Source organism: Pararge aegeria, chromosome Z (assembly GCF_905163445.1).
Source record: "Pararge aegeria chromosome Z, ilParAegt1.1, whole genome shotgun sequence".
In the NCBI taxonomy this organism is placed as follows: Eukaryota; Metazoa; Arthropoda; class Insecta; order Lepidoptera; family Nymphalidae; genus Pararge; species Pararge aegeria.
Genome location: NC_053208.1, coordinates 9,855,675 through 9,877,807, shown reverse-complemented (window position 1 = coordinate 9,877,807; position 22,133 = coordinate 9,855,675). Strand labels below are relative to the sequence as shown.

The 22,133-nt window shown below is 36.1% G+C and overlaps 1 protein-coding gene across 4 annotated transcripts in view; it reads right to left on the bottom strand.

The window, feature by feature from the left end:
- Positions 1-1,723: 1,723 nt before the first annotated feature.
- LOC120636044 (amyloid beta A4 precursor protein-binding family B member 1-interacting protein) overlaps positions 1,724-22,133 on the bottom strand; it is a 35,636-nt gene continuing 15,226 nt past the window's right edge. The window contains exons 1-13 of one of the 4 annotated variants that reach the window (XM_039907305.1): positions 17,258-17,835; positions 13,305-13,494; positions 12,430-12,563; positions 11,796-11,885; positions 11,292-11,526; positions 9,539-9,688; positions 7,961-8,149; positions 7,424-7,671; positions 6,204-6,296; positions 5,733-5,845; positions 4,970-5,061; positions 4,320-4,499; positions 1,724-4,194 (exon numbers count right to left, since the gene is read on the bottom strand). In XM_039907305.1, the coding sequence (XP_039763239.1) occupies positions 2,945-4,194; positions 4,320-4,499; positions 4,970-5,061; positions 5,733-5,845; positions 6,204-6,296; positions 7,424-7,671; positions 7,961-8,149; positions 9,539-9,688; positions 11,292-11,526; positions 11,796-11,885; positions 12,430-12,563; positions 13,305-13,494; positions 17,258-17,416 (3,123 nt within the window). In that variant the 5' untranslated portion in view covers positions 17,417-17,835 and the 3' untranslated portion in view covers positions 1,724-2,944. Of the gene's footprint in view, positions 4,195-4,319; positions 4,500-4,969; positions 5,062-5,732; positions 5,846-6,203; positions 6,297-7,423; positions 7,672-7,960; positions 8,150-9,538; positions 9,689-11,291; positions 11,527-11,795; positions 11,886-12,429; positions 12,564-13,304; positions 13,495-17,257; positions 17,836-22,133 lie in introns of those variants that run through there. The other 3 variants (XM_039907306.1, XM_039907308.1, XM_039907307.1) reach the window with 3 other exon arrangements.

Below are 22,133 nucleotides of genomic sequence, written 5' to 3'. Positions count from 1 at the left end.
TAATAATAACAAATTATACAATTCATAGCTAAGACATTTTTATTAAAAAGTCTATACAATTCCTGCTATTTTTAATTCAAAAGCCTCTCAAAATTAAAATAAACTAGGTAAATCCAGTGTATAAAAGTACAAACACTAAAGAGAGTATTGGAATACGTTTAAACATAACTCAATAATGCGAAACATTGTTCAGTGTTCTACAGCATTATTTACCCTTGGCGATGTGAGAGACTGTAATTAAGTTTTAAAACTTTGTTTTGTGGGGCGCATTTCGCTATGCCCTGTCAGCAATTTAGGATCTAGAAAATTCGCAACTATATAGGTAAGCTAGAAAAAGCTAAAAAGTTCTGTTTAAAAATGTTTTTCTGTGGGTAGAATTATAATCTTTGAAAGTAATATATAATAGTTAGTATAAACTATTATAACTTATATTGCTTAAATTAAAAAATAATTAATGAGTTCCGATATTGTTGAAAGGGCACGTTATTTTGTTGACATATACTTGCTACGAGCAAAATTTTTCGACATTGAAATCGTAACTATGCTCGAAATGCATTTATGACCTTCAAGCACCATATTGAATCAAAATCGACTCGACTGATATTAAAGTATTGAAATATCAGCTTCGTGTTAAAAAAAAACAACGATTCTGTCTTTATAAGTATGAAGAAGACATGTGCCGACGCCACATATGTTATATGAAAAACTTTTAAATATTAACGTGGAAGTAGGTACTCGTTGGTCGCGGGAATCAATGATTTTGAATAGAGTCAGTGTTAAGATGATATAATGTGCGAATGCCATGAGACACCTCCTGCATTAAAGATCTCTATCTATTTAGAAGCCAGTAAAAAAGGACGGTTTGTTTCAGCAGAAATAGAACAGAAAATAATTACTCCGCCAAACCAGAGTTCGTAAATCTTACGAACTTATACATAATGGTTAAAATCACAGCCCAGAAAATAATGGATTACGCAAGAGTGAGATCAAAGATTGTATCTGTAAGGTTATCGCGCCAACGGCTTATGGTGCTCTCCGAGGCACGGCATTTCCTAACTCCGGACTAGTAGTGAAAATCCTTTAACAGAAAATACTCAATACCTAATAATTTTTGGCTCGTGAGGCAGATCGATCTTGCTCAAATTTCGAATAACCTGTACAAAAGCTCATAAAAGTGGCCATCGCCAACTCTGTCAATACCAAATTGGTATGAAATGGAAACTTTTTTTTTTAACATTGCACCCAAACAACGTTGTTTTTCTAATACTTACGAATAATTTTATTAACTAGATTTAATGATTCTTTTATTCCGTTTTGCGAAGTTCGTTTGCTACCTACGTACCTCTAAAACTTTTACCTCTAAAACGTCATTATTAGATGGCGTTTTAAAAGTTTTAGTATAATATGCCAAAATTTTAAGCACAGTAAAATTAACTAAATAAAAACGTTTCATAATAATATTTCTTACTTTAGTTGTATTCATAACTATGGCACAAAATAGGAATACATATTGTATTTCTCTCAACAATATGAACACTAACAGAGCAGTGAAAAATGTAAATTTATGAGTTTATTTTTTCTTGTTGTGCCTTGTTTGTTTATTTTTGGTTCATTTTGTATATTATGAAATAGATACATAGCTATTCTATAAATAACGTAGTTTATGTTATTCATCGGATATACACTTAAGTATATATTATAATGAGAATTTTGAAAAACAAAATCAGGTACTTACAAAAAATTAACTAATTATTTATCATCACACTCAGTTTATCTTTAATCCAGAAATCGTTTTATCTATAAATTGGAACAATCCTTGATATCGTTGCGAAGGTAATATAATAATTAAGGTTTGGGCGGTTAAGAGATACTATTTGTTTCTATAGTTTTAAATCGTATATCCTAGACGCTTGAGAGAAAAGTTTCCTTACTTCAAATTATCTTCACTTTGAATTATTATTATGAGTCGGTAATTATCAGTGGCGTAGCGAAGTCCTAGCTCTCTTAGTACCTCTTCCCAAGATCAATGCAGATATCCCACAGTGTTTAGCTACGAATAATAACTATTCGTAGGGAATTAGGAACTAAATATAATTTTGACAAAAGTCAAAGTAAATTCAATAAATACCTATATTATGCTATGTCAATTTTGTCGTCAAATTTCCATACGTCGAGATGATATAGCATCATCTCCGTAAGTTTCCTATTTCAAGACTGGAAATTAATCAATTTATTTTTTTAAACAACAAAATTACTGTTAAGAATTCGTAGTAAACAAATTATTTGTCACGCAAAGATTATGTACTGTTTGTATGAATAGGTTTCAAAGTTTACGTCACGAAACTAACTATGCTATGTTAACATTTCATTGTCATATCAGGACACAGGGCCTTGTTTATTCGCAATTTGTTTAATATTAATAATTTAACAAAATGACAAATCAATAGACAGCTATTTCTGTTTGAACTGGACCTGTAAAATTCGCCTTACGTTAGGTAGACCACTTCTTAATAGCACCGCCATACATTTTACCTCAAACTTGTTCCAACCTTACCTTCAAAATTACCATTGGTCGCATTTTAACACATTACTGAGAACTGAGTTCCATGCATAGATATAAATGAAACTAAATGGTCGACTGTTGAAGTTCATTTCAGCAGACCAAATGCAAATTAGCTACATCAGAGAGCCGCTCAGACTCTGATTAGATACTATACATAAAATCACTACATTTATGCAATCATGGACATTAACTACTACAACGCGATACACTTGGCGTTAACATTGATATTAAACATGAGAGTTCATTTATTTTATCGCTCGCAAGTCATTTCGTCACTCTTTCACAACATAAGTTCGTTGAAGAGTTCTAACGGTTTGAATCACGTGTATTGCACATTCGACAGGCTAAGCCACACAACGCGAGCGATATGTTCAGGCGGTCTCAAGCGGTCGGTTGCACCGCGGAAGTGTGTGCAGGCAACGAGGAATGCGAAGGTCCAGGTAGTCCAGGGTGTGTAGTCAAGTGAGTAGAGTCGCTACGGCGAGGCGGCGCTGGTGGTGGGCGTTTCTTTATAGGTTTTGGCTCCTCACGCCGAGGTGGCGCCTCCCTCCCGAAAACGTTTTCGTAAAATGGGTCTTCAACTTCGGTTCCGCTCCCATAATGCTCGTGTACCCACATGGACACACTTGTTTCCTTATAATCATCTGATAATGGATATTCTCTAAAACCCAGCACCTCGTGCGGTGTTGTTGCAGGTTCCAGTTTGCATTTCTGAGCGACCTGCCACTTTTTCCGCATCACTCTTTGCAGATCCTTAAGAAACTCTTTGGGTGGGTTGCTGTTTGATTCTGCCAGTTTTTTCGGGGATGACAGGCGAGTGCTTTCATTGCGCTTTGGTGGTGGTGGTTTCCGTGGTGAAGGTGGAGCGTCTGTTAAATTGAAGGTTATTTTCTTGTTTTTCTTATCTGAACAAGTTGGGAGATCATCTGCAAAGTTAACTTTCTTCATGGAGCTGGATCGTTCCTTCGCCGGTTCAGTCAATTTCTTTTGTATGGACGGGCTTCCATTACTGAGTTTCTTGGTCTGCAATTCAACGAGGCAAGCGCCGTAAGCAACATTCTGTTGCCCATAAATGCTCTTATCGGAGTGCAGAGAAGATGTTTTGGAATTATCGGAGTTGACGCTGTCTAGGGATGGTTGTCGTGGGAATAAGCGGCTCGGGTCAGAAATCAGAATACTATTTTTCTGACCAGCTCGTGCAGTTTGTTCTATTTGTTGAGCTGTTAATTGACTGACGATGTCTTGCACACGCCCTGAGTGGGCTTCTATTGTGTGTTCTGGTGGAGGCGGTGGAAGACTGAGTTGCGATCCGCAAATGTCTTCGATAGGATCGAGAGGCGGTGGGGGAGGTGGTAAAGAGTCAAGACTGAGCGTTGAGCTGAACATTCCATCAGGAACGTCATCAGTTGGTGGGGGTGGCAGTGGAAGATCCTCGACAGCGACTTCTTGCACTGGTTGCGCCTTGTCGTAAATAGTGTACCCGTAGAGAGATGAGGCGGTGTCGACGCTAGCCCTGTAGGGGTCTCGCGCGATAGTTTCGTAAATGCCATATGATGGAGAGGTCTGTTCAGTACGACTCGGGGTGCTGGAAGTGATGCTTCCAGTGCTGTATATTTGCGAGTCTGACGTTTCTGTAAAATAAATATAAAAACATGATTAAAATTATCAAATTATGGGAGCGGTCTCACTTTAATACTTATAATATTTAATGAGTTTAATATTAACCTAACATTAAATAATTGTTAAAGGCTTATACCTGTAGCTGTCGAGTGGTGACGTTTGAGAGTTGAATCGTCTCGTGGTCGTGGCCGCCGCGTGAGCGTCCCGGAGTCGCCGGGATCCGTGTCACCCTCATTTTCAACCATTTCTTTTAGCTGCCGTGTCATCCATGTCAGAGGGATGTTTGGTTTCATAGATGGTTTTCGTTTAATTGTTCCTGCATCAAAATTAATTGCGGGGGTTGAGTAGATAGTTGTATTTTTTAATAACGTGAAAACTCTTTCATAGGAAATATTATAAACATTGAGGTCTGTAAGTTTCAATTAAATACTAATTGTTCGTTCCGAACTAAGGTCTCGCACTGCAGAAAATAAAACTTTTACGTTTTAAGCGCAACGCCATCTATCGACTCATAGTAAAAGTTTCCATAACAACAAATTATTTAAGAGTATGAGGAAAACACCAGGACACAAAGCCTGTGCAAAAGCTACTTTAATAGCCCCTCAATACATCAAATAATTATCAAGGTAGGTAAGCAAATTTGAAATAATTCCCTCTATCCTATGAGAGAGCCTTAAGGGGTGCATCCAACGACATTAATATACTCAAAATTAAACCTAAAGAACCTCACTGATTTCAGGAAAAATATCGGCATAATATTTATACAAAATGTGTTATACTACTAACCCATAGGGAACTCGCAATCGAAAGCACTTTCGGACGCAGTTCCGCCATCGGAGAGACAACCGCTTGAACTCGACGACGAGGCCCGTGAATGTCTATCGGTACAATCATAACTTCATTAATTATTGCAATACTCTTTGTTAACCATAATACAAACACAAATTCGAATTTTTCTCAGATGATTTACTCTGTTACTAATACGCAAGTAATAAGGTGAGAGATTTGCTGAATGTCTAGGTGAAATTAAAAATCACACGCTTAGCAATTTACGTAGAATTATATAAAACCAGAACAAATAAATTTACCATTCCAATTTGCATATCTACATTTTATAAAAGCTATGCTTTTATACGCCTTTTTTTCCAAAACTCGCGAACCCTTCGCCGTACTTAAATATTTATTTCCAAACATTCGCTTTTTTAGCATAAACAAACAATATATCGAAACATATAATCGTTTTCGCCGCGAAGCAACAATAAAACACATTTTTATATATGAAACATAAAATATACTTGCAAGTTGCAAAGCATTATTGATAAAACTTTTAACTTGCAAATATATCTGAATTAAAGTGAACCCAAACAGTTTCTTAGCGATTTCCCTGGCGGTATAGTTTGAAATTCAACGATTCGTATCGGAATTGTGGCAAGTAAATTGATTAGCAAGTTGTATTCTGGCTAATAAGATTGGATCTGTTTGGAATCAACTTTTGTTAAAATTATCTTATTGTTTCAAGTCGTTATTGATGAACAATGGTAATACCAACCTTCCGCTGCTTATGTCCGAGTTAGCAGCACTGACATTGCTGGACGTAGACTGCGGGGGTATGTTGACCCCTACTGGCGCGGTGCCATTAGTTTTTGTAGGGATCGATGTTATCTGCAACAAAATACAGTTTCGTAAAGTTTTTTTATGACATAGGTATTTAATGCGGCAATAACTTTGAATTAATCATCAGGAAAATACGCTAAGTTATTTTATTACTGGCTTGTACGATGCAGAAAAATCAGGAAACCTTAAAAATTGTTTATTTTTTAGGTTTTATGTAACGCGTATCGGGTTTGTGACTCACACGAAAAATATTGAACCATCAGTTCACGTATATACAGAGGCAGAGTATTTTAAAACCACCAAATAAGCTACCTTACAAATCTGAGTATTAAAATAATGAAGGCATTAGAAGGCTACTAGTCAAAATGAAATTAGCTTATAGATTTACTAGTATCAATATACTTACGGAACAGGATCGTGCATGGGCCAGGTGGTCCAAGTCTTCCTGAGTCAACTCTTCGACGAGTGATCGGTAGTTTTCCAGCAACTGTCTACCATGCTGCAAATTCAAAAATTCGAATTCAAAATTCATTTATTGCAAGTAGGCCTAATATAAGCACTATTGAAACGTCAAGTCTGTCTGTCTGTAACTCTACCACCGGTTCGGAACAGATTCTACCGAGAAGAAGCCGGCAAGAAACTCAGCAGTTGCTCTTTTCCAACATCAACAATTTACATTTTACATTTTAACATTCATTTTTCTATCTTGTGAGAGATGAAAGCGGAGCCGGTTGCTTCCAAGCCACTTTGTCATTAAGAAATTCATCAATTGTATAGTAACCTCGCTGTAATAAATGTGTTTTAACATATTCTTTAAATTTATGCATTGGTAGGTCCAAAATTACCTCAGGAATCATATTATAAAAGCGTATACTCTATCCCACAAAAGACTTTTGTACCTTTCGCAGACGATATGCAGATGTCACTAATTTATGACCATTTCTTGTAAGTCGGCTGTTTATATCCACTTTTTGTTTATAAAGACTAATATGTTGTCTTATAAATATATTGTGAAGCTACAGAGGTATACCTATTTCTTAAAACTTCTCACGGAGGAATTCGCGTGATTTAAGTTTATAATATATTGATCGTACAGCTCTTTCTGCATCAGAAAATTAACATTTTAATTACAACGGAATAATAAATAATATTATTATAGTAACGAAATTGAACGATTCAATATTTATGCGCACGGTCATCTTATATTATCGAAAAATTAGTACCTAGTTATTTTAGAAAAAGTTAACAAACGAACTCCGAAAGTCAAGTTATGATTGAGTAAGGAGTGATAAAACGGAAAGGCAAACATCCAATATTCACATGACATTCACAAATCAAAGAAAGTTTTTGCAAAAATGGTTCAAGTCAAATTTATTACGTTACTTGGGGTCTGTATATATACTTGGGGTCTTGGGGTGTGTATAACTATGTCCACCTTCAGGCTTTAAGAAGACATCTGGTCTTCTCGTAATTAAACGTTTAGTTAGGTGTTATAATTGCAAACTTTTGGTGTAAAGCGCTAATAGCGCTAAGGTATGACCTTGATAACGGGAAATAAAAAACAAGAGGTGAAAAAGAATGTGCATTTCTGGTCAATCAATCCTCAAGTTGTTTTGTAAAACAAACCTTAGCTATTCGCATGGCAGTTATCCATCTTTCCAACGTCCTTTGGTCGTCGGCGCACAGGAACTTTATGAATTTAACGCTCTTTGGTTGTTGCAGTCTCGGATGCTTGATTGCGAAACAGTAATCTGTTGGCGATTTATACTTCTTCTTCCAATTCACTCCTAAATACACTTCGTTGGTGTCGAAAGTTGCCAAGCACACTAGCTCCTTCAACGTCTTCACTTTATCTTTCGGTAAATAGTACAGTCCTAATGGACAAAGGTAAATAAAGCGTATATTTATACAGTCAATAGAATAATCATGGAATCAAAACATCGCAATGGCAATAGATAATACGTTACAGATATTTCATAAAGTGTGGCCACACAATTCGCGTTGCATTTTTTATACATCTAATGGCTCAGTTGTAAAATGTCTTTATTATTTCCATGAGGCTTTTCTTAGACACGTTCTATTAATAAAGTGTAAATTGAGCCATAAAATGTAAAAGAATGAAAATGGCGAGAGTGGCAAATTTTACCATGTCTGCGTACTCACCAGATGGGCGGAGGACGAAATAGTACTTTTTCCATCCCTTTTTGGCGTCGCTTTTTAGATAAAGTGGGCCTTCCATTGGTGGCACGGGATTTCCAGATACAGAAGGCACCACGGATGAAGCACCGCTGTGGCCGAAGAATTCTTCTATTATAACTTGACGTGAATGTTCATCGTGTTCACTGGACCAACCTTTAAATAAATAAAGCACAATGTTATTGTGTTGCTGGCGAGTAGTCCATTTGATCTGAATAAATTAATATTATTGTGATAAAATATAAGGTTCAAATATCTAGTGGATTTGTATTTAATCCTATAACCTATCCTATAACTAAGGACTCCGCTGTCCGTTCGTCTGTCCGTCCGCCCGTCTGTCACCAAGCTGAATCTCATGAACCGTCATAGACAGATAATCTATTTCTGTTGCCGCTATAAAAACGAATACTAAAAAAACAGAATAAAATAAATATTTAAAGCGGCTCCCATAAAACAGACGTGATTGTTTATGCCGTTTTTATAGATAATGGTACGGGCCCGTTCGTGGTTGAGTCCAACTCGAACACGGCCAATTTTTTTTTAATTCAGAGATTTATTTATATTGTGTTTGTTTTTTTTTAAAATGAAAATAAGAATGTGTTTTATTATATATTTTTTTATCGCCGTATGACTGCTAAATTATAAAAAAAATAGAATTTAATAAATATTTGTTTATGGTATGATTAATAGATATAGATATCATATACTAATATTTGGTAATCAGCGATCGAAAACAATATTTTCTCTCGCTGTTGGTAACGTAAATTTATAAAATTAAAAACGTTAGCCATATGACGAAAGATTTAAACTCAACGATGCCATAAAGCATATTTTCCAACTATATCATTGTGCGTGTTAACTTCGCAGGTACAAAAACAAAAAAGGTAATCTAAAACCGTTACAAATTCATACCCATTGTATTTGTAACAGAAAGCCATTTAAGTTAAAAAGGAAGTTGACGAAACAAGAATTGAGGGTAAAACGTGGAGCCTAGCCATACAATAAAAATTAACAAAGTAGGCGAATAAGGAGGCCCAAATAAATAAAATCAACATGAAATTGATCATCATTTAACATCGTATTCAAACATAAATTATAGGAAACTATATTAGAAATTAAAACAAGTTAAGAAATTTATATCGATAAAACCTTTAGGTTATAATTTAATAAATAAATATAGCGTAAATACATACCTACATTCAATGTTTGATTCACAGTTTTTTTTGTGTGTTTCAACAAAAAATGAAAATAAGAATAAGTTTTATTCATTATTTATTATCGCAGGCCAAAAAATCTGAATTCAATGAATATTTATTGATGATATGATAAATAAATATAGATATAATATACTAATATTTGGTAATAAGCGAATTAAAAAAATATTTTCTCTCGCTGGTTGTAACGTAAATTACAAAATTGGAAATATAAAGAGTGGCTGGGTCACAGTCATATGGCGAAAGATTTAAAACCAACAATCCGACTACAGCATTGTTCGGGTCAACTTCGTAATTAATTTAAATTAAAATTAAATTAAAATTTTCATACCCCTGTCATCTTCTGTAAGCAGGAACTTTTCGGGGTTCTGGAAAAGTGATATTTTATCTGGTCTTTCAGCGAATAGGATCCTGTTCTTAGATTCCCGCGTCCACAGCATTAGATTATCGACCAGCATCTCGTGATCTTCGTACACTCGATCTAAAAAATATAACTACTGTTACAATAAAATCTACAAAAATAAACTGATTACATCAATCATCATTAAAATTAACTATAAAAATAGTTCATTTTAATGCAAAAGTGGGCTGTTTGTTTATCCTTCCATCCCTCATGCCCTAGCTAAGCAATCAATCTACTTGATTTTTAGCATAGATTTAATGTATTCAAGTTATAGTTTGGCATATGAAAGGACGAAGAGTAACATAGGCTATTTATAATCCCAAGAAAACCAACGCTTACTACTTGATTCGTAATAAACTCGGACGAAGAACGCGGACAATAGCTCGTACTCAATAAAATTTAAGCTTCTCTGATTTTTGTATTGTTTCATACATGAACTTTTCGGCCGCGTCGTTTTTGTAAAAGTACCTATAATAAGAATGAGGGCGCGTTAAAATATTTCCCCTCCAAGTAACTCTTAGTTAAAACGCTATTAGATTTGTTTATAATACCTATAGCTCATATACTGATTTTAGTGCGCGCTTTGGCCATTATATTAAAGAAGAGTTTTAGCATTTCGCAGTAGTTGTATTGTTCGCAGCAGTGAAAGCTTAATAGGTAAGCCTTTCGGGGAGACCGTGTTAAATCACGCACCTGTAACTTTTTGGAGTTATGTGCGTTTTAAATAACTAAATTTTCAAGCTTTCACGGTAAAGGAAAACATCGTGAGGTTATTCATATTGTGTTCAGGGACTTGTGAAGTCTGCCTATCCGTACTTGGCCACCGTGGTGGACTACGGTCTAAACCCTTTTGAGAAGGAGACCCGTGTCTCGTAATGGGGCGTAACGGGTTGATGATACTGGTGACTAGTTGAACTTAACTAGTCATTAGTTTATCTTCAGAAACTTCTGAAGATAAACTAATGCGATCGAGTAGGTAGGTACCTTCTGAACATATGGTGCGGCAAAATGTTAAATCGGCTTCAAGCTGATCGTGCATTATGATAGACGCACGCGCTGCGAGCAATGGATTTATATGTCTCGCTGTCTGTTATTATATGTATAATGAAAACTAGTAGTTGTCTGCAACTTCATAAGCGTGGAAATTTTCGGGTGTATGTTATTCTATGATCCTTAAACTAACACTATGCAAAAGAATATCGATCTCTTGCTCTGTGTAAAACAAGACAAATCTATTGAACTGGCACCATACATATTTCTTGTGTGAAAAGTAACCTATGTCTTAATCTAGGATATAATATACTGAATTTCAGTCAAAATGTTTTAGTGGTTGCGGCTTGAAGAAGTTACAAACATACACTGATATACAAACGTTCGATGTTATAACATTAGTCTGATGTCGTGTTAAAACAATCTTTTTGGAGATAGGTAAGTAAGGGCCTGGTGAAATGTGATGTGTTTCGCGGGCTACTTTATGTGCAGTCACAGAGCTCAATACGAAAAAGGTGCGGGCGGAGAGCGGATGCATTCGGAGCGTGCGGTGCGCTGCAATGCGCGTTCAGCTTTAAACAAGGTAACTTATTGCTATAAAATGTTAATCACTGCCTTTTACTATCGAATCACAAAGAAGTAAACACACAAACGAGTTTTTTTAAACAGCTGAAAGTAAATAATTAATTACCCATATGCAAATCCGGCAGGTGCTCCACTATCGCCCACTTTGGTTCCATTGTGACATGGTTTTTATCTGCGAGCAACCTTGCAACGTAGCCACATGTCATTTTTTCATCAACCAACAAGCTCTTTGAGGATCCATCCGTGGAAAACGCTTTTATGAACAGCTTCTTTATATTGGCCTCCCTCATTCGTTCCAATGCTAATTTAATTTTGTCCGCTTTCTGTTGAAAAACGGCATCCTGTAAACGTATTTTATAATCTAAAAACTAAAATTAAAAAGCATAATAAAAATATTTTTTAACAACTTTGTACCTACTATTTTCTTAGCGCGTTTAATGATAATCTGATCTTTAGGTAAAAGTGCCTATAGGCATTTTGTGAATGATTCTACTTATATATTTAAATAATTTGTTTCAATTCACTATTTTTATAGGTAGATTTTTTGGTTCAATGCAAAAAAAGTAAAATAAACGCAAATAAAGTATATTAAATAGCTTAATTTAATTACCTTCTGGTTCGGAAGTAAACTTAATTTCATTACTTTACACTTAGAGCTCGCACTACTTGATGCAGAAGACTCGCTAGATAGCATCGACACCTGAAAGTATAACAAAGTATTATGGGTTACATCAAAATAAAATAAACATTTAACATTTCTTTTCCCTGGTGCAGGGGTGAACGCTGATGTCTTAAGTGGACTGTCCCAATTTCGATCCTCAGTACGAGCAATTTACTCTGGTCTCGTCAGGCAAGACAGACCCATCTAAAAGATTTTGCGTTCTAGTACCATGCCGCGCTGTGGTTTAATAAACAAAAGTCGGTTTCCACCATTACGAGCCTACGACTATTTAGACAGCCTCGTCACAGAGAACCACGTGAGATTGCAGTCAAGGGCTAACTTTAGAGGAATACAAATAAATATAACAGCCACTCGACTTGACAGTGAACACCCACCTTTAATTTTTATTATTACTTTATTTATAAATTGCCTTTATTTTGCCAAATAGATGTAGCCACAATTTGGAAAAACAGTTTCGAAAGAACAGTACAGAACAGAACAGTTAGGGAAGAAGGAAGTGGTTTTTTTTATTTTAAACCACAGAGTCTACCACATCGAACTGGTTCTCATATTCGGTACTTACAGTATCACTAAAAGCGGAGTCATTGTCTGGGGAGTCCGTGCGCGCAACACTCGAGTTCCCGTCACCACACTCCTTGCGTTCCTGACGCTGTGAACTTTCGCCGTCTCCTCTTTCTTTGGATTGTGTAGAATAATCTAGAATGGACATCATAAACTTATAAAACCAAACATAAAACACACAATAATGTCTATGAATAGATATTAACTATGGTTCAGAGCTATTAACTCAACTTAGGCAATCAAAGAGCACGTACGAAAACTAAACGTGAACCTGGAATGGAGCTGCGTGAGGGATATAAGCTCAAAAATAGCTTTCTCCGCTTTCTTCGCCATGCTATAGAATAATTGTGCCAAAAGTGGGACATTATGAGGCTGAGGATGATGTTGACGATTGTGAACTCCAACCATACCGTTGGGTAAGTGGTCTACTTTTTTATACACATATATAAAAAAGTAACATAATTGTCGGACCAAGTAATCTTGTTTTCCACTTCCACTAAACACGCGCAAGGCATGCAAGGACCACTTCCAACGATTTGCCGCTCTTTGGTCCATCTACCTGAGGTGTTAAACCTTATGACACGAGTCATTTTTCAGGACAATATGATTATATTCTCGGTTATATTCTCTCGCAGTTTTAATTTACTCTCAGATTGTTCGCGCACGGGTGAGGTAATATTACCTATTACTCACATTATTTGGATATCCAAATAATGTAAGTCTTATACCAAACGGAACTTAATTTCTCCTTTTCTTTGTTGCCTTGCTTAGGTAGACGCTAGACACGTAAATTCTTTCCCGTGTCAGTGGGATAAAAATTTTGTCTCTGTGCTAGCATTGCAGCAGTGAGACATTAAAAGGCTAATGATAATGTACCTGCAGATACTCTGGATATTTCCTCGTCATATTCGGAATCGAGTGCGCACAGCTCTCCGAGTATTGCGTCCAGATCAGCATCCTGCGTCTCCTCCAAATTAGCCATTGAAAATCTGTACGTGTCTATCCTAGGAGCTACGATTTCTAATGGCCGTAATGCAGTTGGAGTCTCAGTCGTCGTGTTTAGACCCTGGAACAAGAGAGAATTTTATCAATGACTAATGGCCCCTAGCGACTTCGCCCTCGTCGAGTCAACTTTAAAACAAAGACCTAATTATGTCGTCGCGGACTATTTGTTTGAACTTTTAATGAGAAGCAATACAGTTGGGAAGAACTCCAAAAAATATTATTCCCGTTTCTGCTATATTTCTAATTGATGCACCGCTCTATTGGTCGTTGATATTATATAGCTTTCCTCGATAAATGGACAATGCAACACAAACAGAATTTTCCCATATTTCGCGGAGGTGTGCCGCTAGGACCTTCATCTGTACTTCGAAAAAATAATTTTTTAGATAGCCTTTGTGAATCGGTGGTGTTAACTTTGTATACTCGCGATAATTTCATACTCAAAAGTCTGATGAATGGATTAAAATAAAAGGTTTTGCTGTTATATAAATACCCATCATTTTAAAACTAGTTTTTTGAATAAGAATTGACACTGCGATACAAATAGCCCACTTCTTTTAATATTGACAATCTAATAAAATTTTTGAACACAAAAGCTGCTATTATGACTTGACTATACTTCTTCCCGGACTTTTTTATAGATATTAATTAGTTATTTAGGCATGTACTTAGTCCATCACTTTTATCTATTACCAATAGTTTTCTGATAATATTTCGTTTATTCTTAAATGGGGGTTCGCTGCTGTCCGCTAAAGTGTTCTTTTCTCTACCAATAATAATATTGACCAGATCTTCACGAAATTTTGGCAAAATTAAACTAATAATACAGTCTTTCCGGTAAAAGAAGAATTGATAAAATCGGTTAAGGTATAGCGGTTATAAAGTTAATTGTGTTTCGAGATGAATGTACCAAATTGCATTCAAATCCATTTAGTTGCTTTTGCATGATGCGCGACTAGAATTCCAAAAATTGCTTTTTTATTTTCTATTGCTTATTTCTAACGTCTCCCAGTTATAGTTATATTTGCAAAAATATTTGAAGGTACATACAAGGCTAGTCTATGATTTTTTTATATGTATAGATAAGTTGGACCTCACATGACCAACTTTGCATTATTAATATTTATGGAAGTATAAAAATATGGAGTTTTGAGCGATTAAATAACACTTTAACGTTGAAGGAATACATCGTGAAATCTGCATGCCTGAGGTTTCTCCATAATTTTATTAAAGGGCTTATAAGGTGTTAGGGCCACCAATCCGCACTTAGCCAGCACTTTAAAAGCACGTTAAGCCGTCGGCCAAGGTTATTATCACTTACATGCGAATAATCGTCAAAGCCCACCAACCCGCATTGCAGCAGCGTGCTGGGTTTACCGTCTATGCTCTAAAACCTTATCTCCTGAGAGAGGAGTAGCAGCAGTGGCATTAATAGGCTGCGGATGATGATGAAGAGTACCTATTCAAATTGCACGTTTAAATATAGGTATCATGCTAGCGGGTGCCCACGACTTCATCTGCGTGAGTTTACTGATTTCTTTTGAGTGAAGTGTTTTTGTTACGTTATACCCTGGCCTGCGACCCTGCGCGCCGCCCTTACCGAACGGACCTTATTGCCATATTTTGGCCAATTTACACAATACCCTTATAATTTACAGCCTATGTGTTATTCTGATGGATAACCTATATTCCTGTTAAGTTTCATCAAAGTTCAGTAGTTTTAGCTCGAAAGAGTAACAAACATCAATCCATTCATCCATTCTTAAAATCTATCGCATTTATAATGCTAGTAGGGAAAAGTAGATAGATACGCCAGTCAGTTTTTATCGGGCCACAAGGGTAGCAGGAATTGAATATGTATTAATGAATATTTGAGAAAATTGCGGCTAAATGCAGAGTAAGCCGGAGTTTGCCAACTTGCAGTCATGATGCATTGGATAACACTGATTGGAACTGCATTTCAGCGGAACTGCGTGGCCCACGATCTCTTCTAATATTTTAAATGCTAAATGTGTCTTAATGAAATTTGCAAATAACATAACTGGCGGTTGATATACTTTTTAATCAAAAAATTACATGGGAACAGTTTTCGCGAAATATATAAAATAAACCTATAACTATACATATATAGTAAAAGTTGTAAAACTTTAATTGAAAAATGAAAAAACGGTTGTAAAACCTGCCGTGTTGTATGGATCAGAATGATAAGTGTCAAAAGGGACTCATGAAAAAGAGAACACGTGATCGCAATGCGAATGTTGAAAAGGATGTGTGATGTGTGTGGTGTGACAAGGATGGATAAGATAAGAAGTTTAAGGGGAAGTTTAAAAGTGTCAGAAAAGATGAGAAATAATAGGCGTGGACTACGGCCTTAACCCCTTCTCTTGGTTGGAGGAGACCCGTACCCTGTAGTGGGCCGGAAAAGTCGGTACTTTTACCAACCGCTGAAAGTGGGAATTCAATAGTGGGAACGTATGCAATATGAGATTTCATAGTAATATTTGGAAGGTATGAGGTAGTTACTGAGAAAAGATTATTTGAAAATCTAACCTCTGATTTATGTCATTTTGAATCATAGGCTTTCGTAGATTTTAAATTTGTAGAATATACCTATTTTCTTATCGACTTTACATTTCATTAAAGTAGTAAACAATCACGCAATATTTATTAACAACGCCCTTTGACTTTAACCCTAAAATGTGCATCTTAACGATCTTATCTATTTTTTAACCAGACTAAGGTAGCACATCGAAATGAAATATAGGTATTTAAACGATTATTGTTCCTATTCCTAGTCTTAAATGATGACAAGATTCCACAACAATCTGTGTTTTCTTTTTTATAAATGTATTTTTGCTTCGCTTGTCTACTGCATCATCGTCAGAACAACGTTAAATATTTCAAAGATTATAAAATACAAAACACAGATTTGTCTGATTGTCTCCCATTATAACGAATTAAACCCAAAGTATAATTCGCATTCAAGGAGACCGTTTCATTCATTTATTTTTTACAACATTTTTTACCATTTTAGATACTGTCAATACTTCCATACTCAACGTACATACCTACCTACTTTGTTATTTATTTATGTGGGATGTTTAAAGCTCGCCAGTCGCTACGGAAATGGCATGAGCGCATCTAAGTTTAGTATCCATGTGACTGACAATGTAAAGGCGTGTGCTACTTGCATAGTATAAACAACAAAGTTCTTTAGCCGGTATTCACCCTTATGGTGGCCCCAGGAAACCCATTATTTACAAGTGGTCGTGGATTACGAATACAAATGTCTCATGTGCCTACGGGTACTTCTCATATTATGATGAATTAATTACTCACGAACATATATAGGTAGATAAGATCCCAAAACACTGGAAGGGAACGTATTGTCTTTGAAACAATGAACTCAGTTACTTTGTTTAATTATGCTTAAAGTATAACTTATTAATAATAACTTACGTTCTTCATAAACTAAACATGTTAGTATTGTAGATATTGTATTAATAAAAATAAAGCAATCCGCATAGGTACTGTCATGAACCCTTATTCTCTGCAATCCTAACACAAGTGACAAAATTTACGTCATAGCCCGCATTTTGTGCGAAGTTATAATTTAAATACTATGAGATTTAGGTCCATTATCATTATAGCCAGTGTTTTTAGATTCTGAATTTATTTTGCCGCATTTTTCCTAATTGACTGGAATTATTGTTGAAGTCTTTTAAAGTCTTGCAAAGTTTCACGTGCACTTTTCTATGGTCTGGTGGATCTATGGTTAAGTAAGCTATTTATATTTTAGTCGTTGTATTGGCTGGACTACATACCGTTGTGCTCATATCCAAACTTTTTTCAATAGTCTTATTCTCTACTGGGGAAGTTTCAACGCTTTTAGACTTGGTGGCGAGACGGAAACTTCTGTTGAGAGTGGAGAGGAAGCCTCCACGATGCCACTTGGTCTGTTCACTTAGTTGCACGTCCATCATTCCTCGCCCGTTCACATCGCACTGCAGTGACTCACCGTCCACCACTCACACTAGTAAACTATAAGCAAAGGCCGGCTTCGCATAAACTTTTCTTGAATCCGCTATTCACAGTCATATTTGTCATTAGGAAGTCACTATCCACTTAAGGATGTATATTTACACAGAATTTTTGTAAGCTTTCTTATAAAGCCTGGCAACCTAATCTTGAGTTTGTTAACACGCGACTTATTTGATTCCAGCGCCCCTGTCAAGTCGGAGTCTGCGCGTTTCGTTTTCGAGTATATAGTACAAACACTTAAGGGTGACCTCGCCCATTCACAACGTAACTGATAACAATATTTGTAAAACTTTCATTTCCACGATATTTTTTTTTAAATACAACAGAACAAAGGAGACGCGTTTGTGTTACGAAACGAATGCAGCGGACGCAATCTCGAACTCAACTAGAGTAAAGTTGCATTACAAAACGAGCGCCAAGCGGCAGGGACGGGTTAGCAGAGGGGGACGGTGCGGCAACCGCGAGGGAACTTGGGAAGTTGGCGACTCGATGCCGGCGCGCCAGAGGTGACGGACGAGCTCTCTGCTTGGCACAACACTCGACGCACGTGTGCGCCACGACCCGCTCCGTTTTGTTTGATAAGGATGGCGAGGCGGTGTGCGTGCGGAACCGCGCAGCCCTCCGCATGGCCTGGCCGGCCAACGAGTCTCTTGCCCCCGCTTTTGGCGCACCCAAATGACACTTTTAAAATTTAGGGTGGAGATTGGAAGAATCACCGAGTTACGCATTGCGTTATTCGGCGGAAATGTGTATAGGGATTAATTTCTATTTAAGAAACTAAGGCATAAAGTAACTCTTCCTATTACCAAAAGCACTGCCTACTTTACAATTTTTATATAACTCAGGAGGACATATTTTCCATTTTATACCATCTTTATACTTACCCTGATAAGAAAGCCCTGTGCACGGCATCACCCATAAATATAACCTATTTATTATACCTAACTAACTAATCGTTTGAATGGTGTACAAGTAATAATTAAATTATTTTATTAATATTATTATTTTTATTAATTAACGAGTTTGCTTTTCGTTTCATGGTACAAGAAGTGTAGCAAATTAAAAACAAAATCATACAGCGAAATCATAGACAGGTAACTATTTAAAAATAAAAATTGTTTGAATAGGTATACCTATTCTAACTGTTTTTTTTGTTTCTCTGTGAATCGAATTGGATCTCGATAATATTTAGCTCCATAATACTAACAAAATATTTAAATACCCAGTTAAATAACTTCTTTGCTGATGAAATCTGTCAATAACCATATTTTTTCTATTGTGTTTTTCTTAGGACGCAGGTAGGTAAGTACCTACTTATTGTTGAAATACTTATTGCAGTTAAGTAAATAAACCGATATTGTAATTTAAAACTCCTTGAACAAAAAGCAATGCTAGCCGATAGGTACTTATAACTAACCATCGCCGTGGCCTCGTGGGCATTAACTCTATTATACGCATTTAGATACTTAGGTAGGTATGTCTCACGTTATCATAATGTTCGTCTAGTAAAATTTTCCAGATCTCATTCTCGTTTGATAAATTATCAAACAATTTTTTTAGGCAGGTCAGTAGTAGATACAGAAGTTTTCCTGCATTGTATGAGTTAAATTAAAATGTTTTTATCAGGGCTCGGAAACCGGAAAATGTTCAAACCGGTTGCGGTCATTAACCCCGTTATCGGAGTATTTCGGTTAAGGTTTCGGTTTCGTTTTCTAACCGGTTAAAAAGAGAAACCGGTTCTTACTTATTTCACTGAATCGTTTGAAATTAACCGGTTTAACGAACTTTAATTTCAGTTTATTTGTTTTTAGGTGCACGCGCTGCTAAAAGTACGAGTAATCTGAAGCGGCAGGACTAAATGTTAAAAAAAAAACCGAGCCCTGATTTTAATACATTATTTAGCTAGATTGTTTTTTATTAACGTTCTTATTTATCGATAATGAATTTTTTTTTATATCTAGGCAGGTACCTACCAATACACTAAGGTAATTTTTTCTCCTATTCCTAAATTCGCATAAATAGATAATTTAACTAGCTGATAGGGCTTTTAGCAGTAGTAGAGTTTTTTGTGACAGAGCTCGTCCGCTAGAAATTTACTGTATTAGTTAGGAAATCAGCATGGTCCATTCTCATGCCTCAGAGAGTACGTTAAGCCGTCATTCCCGGTTATTTTAACTAACTTTTGACAATGCTCGTTAATCCTTTAAACCCGTATTGGAGCATCGCGAGGGACAAAGCATTAATCCCTCTTCCCGTGAAAAAGGAGACCTGTGACTAGCTGTGGAATAAATGGGCTGAGAATGATGGCGATGCGATAACTGACTTATCAAAATGTATCTACTTCGGTTCTAGGTGTAATAATTATATAAACTAAAATATTTTTTTTAGATAACTGCCAAAATAACTAAATCACTTGAACCTTACAAAAAACCCAAATTTATCTACTTCGGTTCTATGGGTGGGACCTATACAAATTAAAAGTATAATTCCTTAGAAAACTGCCTAAATAACTAATTGATTTAAACTTTTTTTTTAAGCGAAGACCAAACCTAGGCGTTCTACTGTCCGCGGTGGCATGCGAATTAGCGCTCTACCAAAAAATCTGTTATAGTAGTAATAAGAAGGTACTTTCGATTAATCACACAACTCATCTCATCTTGTGGTTGGTTGTGAATTTTCAAGTCAACGCAAATTCACGTTGGATCAGTTGGGTGCCTTAGCTTAGCTTAGCTTAGTAGCTTAACTTTCTGGTGATCTGTTGCAGAGTTATCGAAAGACAAACTAACAGACACTTTTGCTTGAATATTATCTTCATCATTAAATAGTCGCACAGATGAGAAACAACACATATGTAATATTACCAATAATATGGATTGTCAACAAGCTATGAGAGTTCCTCCAATAAATAAATAAAGCAAATAAAATCATCGTCATTATCGACAAGATCTTTTTTTTCATTATACAAGATGATATTCGTATTGCATGATATTATTCGTATTCCCCAGAATCAGTTTCCAAAGACTTGTGAAGTCTACCAATCCGCAATATGCTAGCGTGTTGGACACTACGGCCTTAAACCCTTGTCCTTCTGAGAGGAGTCCCTGTAGTGGACCGATAACAAGTTGTTGATGATGAAATGATGATAAAATCCAATTGGAATTAGAAGTTTATCCATAATTTAAAACTAAACCTGTCAACAGATTCAATAGCTAAATTAGCTAAATTTAAATATTAGCGATAAGGTAGTGGCCATTTGGATAGAATATAGTACTATGCCCACAAAAACAAAATGCAAATACACTTATCATATCCAAAGAATGTATAGCAAATGAAAACCGAAATAATCCGTATCTGAGACCGTCTGATAACCGTCTCAAGAGTTATGTGTGTAATCGAAACACTAATAGTTTTTGAGTAACTTCCATAGTTTTCACTGAAATAAATCAGATACAGCCACTGACGTAAACAGCCATGCATGCACATGCAAAATTAAAATCAAGGGACTCCTGTCACTTTATTAGGTACGTGTCGCGTAGCGTAAGTACACATTTAGCTCATTTTTTTAATTCCCGTAGGAATTTATATATAGGTCATATATTACGGAACTGTTTATTACAAAAATCTCAAATTAAGTACTATGGTGGAGTAACGTGTTTACCGCAGTTACAGCGCGCTTTTTTTTATATCGGCATCGATATGTGTTGAAATCGTTGTCGGCAGGTGCATTTTGATTTCCAAAAGGACGTTCCCTAAAATCTGCCGTCTGGTTCATACCTCCGTCTCACCGAGCCACCTGCTCTCCATCGCCGTAGAACTAGGATCAGCGTCATACGCTACCCTGTAACTTGGTAAAAAATCGTAGACTTCTCCATTTTTTATTACTTGTGTCAGAGTAAATGAAACAATTATGTATCACTTTTTAGTGAAATGTATGTTTCACAATAAAATTAAATACATTTTCTGTAAGCATGTTTTTATTAAAAAAAAATTTATTTAATTAAATTTTACTCTAAAAAGTAACTTTAACTGTTCGCCTTTATAACACGTAAGAAATAATGAGCTATGGTACCAATTTCATTGATATTTGTAGGCGTTTAATATTCCATTTAAAGCAACTTGTAATTGCGAAGTAATAGAACATTTTATTACAACGAGAAGAAGTGTGAGCTGTAATGATACTATACGAGAAGGTACGAGTAGGTGCATTGTATTCAAGAGTACTTCCGGCATAGTAGGTATGTAGGTACAGACCTCAGATAAAAAAAGTGGGCAAAAAATGAATGACAGGTGGGCTTAGTGTGCACCTGCAGAGGCTAGCGAGCCGGTATGGGACAGATGCCTTCCGCCAGTGAGATGTTTTACCTCTGGAGTAAACGCACTGTCGCGGATAGCTAGACGTTCCAACCGTACACACTCACTGGTGTCCACAAAAAGTCCGAAATTACAAGTAATAATTTTCGAAATTCAAAATTTGTTTGATATTAACTTCGATGCGCACACAAATAATTATAAGAACACAAAACAATTAAGAAGCTGAGCCTAAAGATGTAGCGTGCAAAAGTATCGCTGAAGTGATCCATGCTAGGCAATCAGCAAGAACACAAGAAACATATTAGACATATAACGTATTAGATAATGCTACTATAAAAATTCAAATAC